Raw genomic sequence first — 6,485 nt, forward strand, 5'->3', positions numbered from 1 at the left:
ACAAACAATGGTCATTCAGCTTAACAGACATATTTATGTAAAAATGAAACAACATACTTAATCTGACCTTTACTTACAAAATATATAAAAGAATAGGCTATGTGATCATACTAAATTGCATTATATTTTAAAGGGGTCATATGATGCTGCTAAAAAGAAAAGTATTTTGTGTATTTGGTGTAATGTAATGCGTTGCATCGCGCCGCGCAAACATAAAACCATGTCTGCAATTGTGATCGGAGAGATGACAAACAACAAGCCATACTCTACACTGCCCAAAAAACTCGCTTTAAATATTAAAAAAAACGTACTTATAGTCTCTGAGTCAGAACAGCCGACATTGTAGTCTACTCTCCCAGGATCAGTAAACAGTCCTCCATAAAATGTGCTGCACACATCTGGATATTTGGGTTGAAGTGTTCTGGAACAGTGTCGTAAATACAACTTAACCACTGATTTCTAGTCGTGTCCATTTTTGGAAGGCCAAACAAAGTAGTTTCGCTTTCACAACGAAACACAGCGTCACACAAGGTGGCCTAGAGTGAGCAGAGGCGGCGGTCTTGAGAACGGCGCGGCCGGCGGATTCGACGAAGGAGCGTTCGGAGGGCTTGCGGCAACCACGTGACGACCCCGGGCTGGACTCCGCTTCGTCCACGGTGAAAGCCGATCTGGCGATCCACAGCACTAAGTTGATGTATTCCCTCAGCAACCAGCACGGATCAGCTCCAGGCATGACGAAGCAGATATCGTCCTCTTTTGGAAGACCAAACAAAGTAGTTTCGCTTTCACAACGAAACACACAGCGCCTTCACGACACGGCAACAACAATACTACAGCCAGAATAAAAGTTACGCCTTCTTTCTTTGCGTGAACATTTAGGCGGCGTTATGCAAATCTTCCCACATCGTGACGTAGACATGTGGGGGCGTGTTAGAACGAGCTGTTTTAGGTAGGTGTGGCTGACTCTTAACTTTTATAAAGAATATCTCTTTGGATTTGAGACTTTAGTCTTTGCAACTTTACAGATCTTCTTTATGCACCAAGAGCTTGTAACACTCCAAAGAGAAAGGAAAAATTGAAATCGCATCATATGACCCCTTTAAATGATTTTCAATTTCGTACAAAAACTCCTTGCTGACAAATGGTTAAAACCTAGTGGTTTTAAGGATAGTGACAAAGAATAAAGTTTTAAAATGATTAATTAGGCTGGGCGATAAAACGATAATTATCGTGATATAATCAGTCAGAAGGCTTTTCAATCTACAAATCGCCATCATTTACCATGGATTTAGTAACACTAGTTGCTGCTGCACCATAGTATTGTGGCAGAAATGTGGGATGTTCATATCAAATTTTATTAGGCTATATTATTAATGTAGACATATAGGCTATTAAATGTGTTAAAAGAGTAATGGAATATAATTGCAGTATTTTTTTGTGATTGAAGCTATAGCATTTGTGCATTTATACTATATGTAGCTATTTAGACTACTGTTTTTCATACAAATACTTAGAAACCATATAGTTGCATTTTTACCATGGGATTGAGGTGCTATGTGTGGTTTTAACTCTGGTTATCGTGATCTAAATGTATGCTACTACGGAAGAACAATAAAGATTTGAAATTTATTGTGATAATTAGGCTATCGATATCGACCGATATGAAAAGTTTTATCGTGATATTTTAGTTTTTTTGGCCATGTCGCCCAGCCCTATTAATTATTACTTAAATTAATATTTTGGGGCTAAGCTGTGAATCTTAAATAGTCTTTTAATAGTATTTTAATGTAAGGTTACACTAAATGAAATTTTAGTAGGTGTCTTCTGTAAATCATGCTAAAAAAAAAAATGTACGACAGTCATAAAAATGAATAAACAAGACACATTCTAATGTATGGACAAAAATGTAAAGCTGTATTACACCCTTTTATTTATTTATCATTTCTTTTTGGTGTTTGAAAACCCCTCTTCTTCTGTGACCCATAATTGATCAACACGCATTAAGAGAGCACATCAAATATGGTAAAAAGTTTCTGTTTGTTTAACTTAGATTTCTTGCATGCTCTCTTTATGAACATTTAGAAGAGTGAACGTTTTGGGGAATGGAATTTCAATGGAGAGACAGGATTTTAAAGATGAACAAAAGTCTTGGAATGACGTAAAGGAGAGTAATTGATGACAGATTTTTCATTTACCCAAATATCCATTTAAGTGCATTAAGAGCTCCACTAAAATGAAATTCTACATAAAGTAATAGTACAGTGACATTGACAGCACAGAAAAGAGAATACAGAAATTTTAGAATAGGTATTCAAGTGATCATCTACTTACAACAAGCTTTTAAAAAATGATTAACTGTTTTAAGCTAGTACCTGCACAAAAGGTTAACGCTCCCCACTGTCTTCTTTCGAAATCTTATCATGAAGAAAGAAAGGAGGGGTTATGAGAATAACCAGTTATACAAGATACATAAATTTTTCTTAAGAAGCATCATCTAACCTTTTATATTTCTACATTTCATATCCGGAGGACACAGAGAGCAGGTCACAGATGGTGTCAGTGATTTTTGTCTCAGCATGTTTTTCACGTAGATAGGTGTGCATGCCTTCTTATAAGTTTAAGACACATTTGTTGAATACATTTCTTCCATTAGCAAAGATTAAACTGTATATAATACAGAATGAAGCATGTCAGAACCAGGGAAAGGAGAACAATATTTCTGAATAGGGTGATAATCTTTCTAAGCCACTACTCCAATTCAACACGAAACATACTCAGCCTTCCATTACAGCATTGCATAAAACAGATGTATACTCCTTTATATCAAAATGGCATCAGAAATGCATTCATTAAAAAACATTTGAAATTGCTAACTCTCAGATATGGAAAAATATAGTCCACTGATAGAATCAGTAGTTAAGTAAAAAAAAAAGTGAATAAAGATTGCACATATATGTAGTTGGCCAGCCCACAAGTTACTAATAGCCTTTTGGCTGCTCTCTCAATGTTATTATGTATTAAGAGCACAACACTTTTATCATGACACCAGAGTAAGGCGGAAACTATTGCAAAATAGTTCCATTCAGAACAGTTCACAACAGCTTTGATCACTAAAAATAGATGCTCCTATTGTATCAAGAATGAAGAGGGGGTGAAAAAGTTTGTATATGGGATAAAACCATTCTCCGGACCAAATCATGCATTAAAGCAACAAACAGCAACACTAAAACTGAGATCCCATTTTATTTAAAGGCCTCATTTAATTGATAGGTATGAATTCAGTTTACACAAAACCCTTTAAAAAAGTCAACATGCAGTGATCACAAGAAGAGAAAGAAGAGCCTATAGATTGGGAACAACGAATTTGAAAATGGTGTCTAGGCCGTACACTTCAAATATTCACAATGACTCATGTTTCTTTTGTTGTCCATGTATTCATACAGATTTAAACATACAAGGAAGGCATTGTTCTGACACAGAACAGTCAAACATCAAAAACTTTAGGAATCTGAAAAAACCCTGTACCAAAGTCCAGATTGACTTGCAGGATCCCAACATGTTGCTTCAGCTTATGGTCAGCTGTAGGGCTCCACCATCTTTAGTCCCAAAAAGAAAAAAGAAAACTGCTGTGCCCAGGATGAGGCGTTTTGTTCTGCAGTGGAGACCTGTTTTCTCACCAAACTGTCTTTTTAGATCAAATAAAGGCACAAACTAATGCAGTGAGACCTAATGAGATGAAGCTCTTCTCACTGAAGTCTTTGAAAATATATGTACAGATTACTCTGCGCAATATTTAAAATGTCCAAAAGGAAATGTCCTGACTTTTAGGTCAGTTTCTTGGCATTCCTATTATAAAAAAAAAGCTTCTTCGTGAAACAAAGAGATCAGCAGCTTCATGTGGACACTCTAATACCAGCATTCCAAACAAGTGTGGATGATATTCTTGAGAATCAGAAATAGCCCTTGATATTCACGCAGCTGTGATATACAAAAGATCCTGACCTCCAACATCTACATCTTCCAAATAAAGCCACATTTCATATTGCATGAAATAAAAGCACTTTACAAAATGGCTATTTTTTTTTTTTTTTATAAAGTAAGGCACTGCATTAACCTTCACTCTCTGCAATAGTGCTGTTCAACAACTCGGCCGGTTTGAGCGAGTTTAGACGTAGGCCCCTAACGCTACGTGGAACTCAGTGAGGCACTGGACGAGCTGTTGGAATTTTGGTCTCTCCTCCGGATCCAAGGCCCAGCAACACGCCATCACTGCAAATCTGAAACAGAGAACATCTTCACATAAACAAAACATCTACTTTTATTAGATCATCAGTGACTGATGAAGCCAAAGGAGATTTATCAAAGCAAAATCTTGTCTGTCAAGACTTCTTGGTCTTGATTACATTTGACAGCAGCGTTCGAAAAGGGCTTGAGTGAAAGTTGAGATCACCTTATCACTCAGTTTCTATTCAGGCTTTCCAACACACAAGGCAAACCGCAGAACACGTATTCATCACTTATTCTCTGATGGGAAAAAGTGCTAAGTTATGATCCAATGCTGATTAGCTCTTCCTGCATTCTCTAAACTGTGTTCCGGCGAGTGCGTGTAAGAATATAAATCTTGCTGTGTTTGGGTCACTGACATGATCAACATCCCTCGTTGCTTTGTAAATCCTGGCTGGACTGGTCACCACGGCTCCTGTTCCCTAGCTATTGCAGGATGCCGATAAGGTTCAGATTGTGCAGACAGCCAGCATCTGTAACTTGTATTTGGATCAAACTGTCCCATTTCATTTTCTAAAGGTTCAGTTGGCTCCGTCACAAGATAATCAAGATTTAAGAAAGCCGTTGTTACTGATACTTCGGGAGCTTTGCCAGTCACTCAGTAACACAAGTTCACCAGAGTTGATTTATTTTGCAATATTAACTCTGTACATGAAAAGCAAGTTATTTTGAATAAAGAATTATATGAACATGATTAAAATACAGAAGTTAAAGGTTTGAACCAAACTCACAGTTCATCGGGGCAGTTGATGGGTTGTGCTATTCTGTAGCCGTCTTTCAGATAGGCAGCCATCTCGAAGGGGTCAATGTCAACATAAGGAGTCTGTCCCAAGGTCATCAGCTCCCACAGAGAAACCCCGAAAGCCCACTGTAGGGAAACAACACACAAGAGCTCAGACCAGGCTGAGTGATGCACAACGACTGAAAAAAGTTGAAAGATGATTCCTCCCTTCAACAAGTGACGAGATCACTTGAGCCGGACAGTATTTAGTAAACTCATGCAAAAGGAGGTCCAACCAAGTATTGAGTACATGTACAGTAAATGAACATACTTTCCAGAAGGCCAACAATTCACTAAAAATGTTTTTTTTATTGGTCTTATGAAGTATTCTAATTTGTTGTGAATTGGTGGGTTTTTGTGAAATGTGAGCCAAAATCATCCCAATTAAAAGAACCAAATACTTAAACTACTTCAGTTTGTGTGCACTGAATTTATTTAATACACGATTTAATAACTTTTCCACGACATTCTAATTTATTGAGATGCACCTGTAGTGTTTACAGATCAGTATCTCAATGCAGAAAGATATTCCTATAAGAATCTTCATATAGGACATTTGTGAAATTTTTTGGAGACTTTCAAAGATGATGGGAGTCAAAATCCAGGTATGCATGACCAAATAAGAATAAATATAATATGTATAAATTTAAGTGATTGATTTTACATTTATACAAGTATTTTAATATAAAATTATATTTATGATTATAAAACCCCTTGAGGTCCCCTTTAAGCCATTTTAGGGCCATTGGAAGGATTCTGAAAACAAAGCATTCCAGTAACACAAAAGAAGGAAATGTGGATTCATTCCATTGATTTTGGACACAATCACGGCTTGTTCACAGAGACATTTAAGACGCTTCAAACCTAAAAAAAAATAAGCAGCCATGCCCATTTAACATGCATAAAGATGTTTGTTCTACATCGCTAACTATGAAAAAAACTGAAGTGCAAATTAATGTAATTACAGCTCTTGTTAGAAATAAAGTTCAAGTCAATCAAGTTGATTAGATGTCAGTCAATAATCTTGGATATATAAAGCAACAGGACTATAAAAAGCTGCATTACTTTCAGTGCAATAGGGTGACTTTATAAACAGTTCTGTATGTCTGCCCTCCAGTGAGATGTGCTAGAAAATGCTAAACAGTAGGGGTGCAACGGATCGTAGATGATCCGTACGGACCAGGCCCCACGGTTCGGCACGCATGTGTTTAACCATCATAGAATGAAAGTTTATCATTTGCACATGTTTTGTCTTGCCTGTTTACACATTCAAGCAGTTTTAACTTGCGTGCTTTTTTCTGTGCATTCAGCCCATAGACTGTATAAAAACAGGTTCAGCCGCTGCCGCGCGCACACGCAGAGAGAGAGAGAGAGAGAGAGAGAGAGAGAGAGAGAGAGAGAGAGAGACAGACAGAGAGCG

The 6,485-nt window shown here is 37.3% G+C and overlaps 1 protein-coding gene across 1 annotated transcript in view; it reads right to left on the bottom strand.

Moving 5' to 3' along the window:
- Positions 1-2,946: 2,946 nt before the first annotated feature.
- Positions 2,947-6,485, bottom strand: part of LOC107552247 (tyrosine-protein kinase RYK-like) — an 80,571-nt gene continuing 77,032 nt past the window's right edge. Inside the window, exons 15-16 of the mRNA XM_016234104.1 lie at positions 5,016-5,152; positions 2,947-4,277 (exon numbers count right to left, since the gene is read on the bottom strand). Coding sequence (XP_016089590.1) covers positions 4,166-4,277; positions 5,016-5,152 — 249 coding nt within the window. The 3' untranslated portion in view covers positions 2,947-4,165. The remainder of the gene's footprint in view (positions 4,278-5,015; positions 5,153-6,485) is intronic.

Source organism: Sinocyclocheilus grahami, unplaced genomic scaffold (assembly GCF_001515645.1).
Source record: "Sinocyclocheilus grahami isolate Dianchi unplaced genomic scaffold, SAMN03320097.WGS_v1.1 scaffold444.1, whole genome shotgun sequence".
NCBI classification, from domain to species: Eukaryota; Metazoa; Chordata; class Actinopteri; order Cypriniformes; family Cyprinidae; genus Sinocyclocheilus; species Sinocyclocheilus grahami.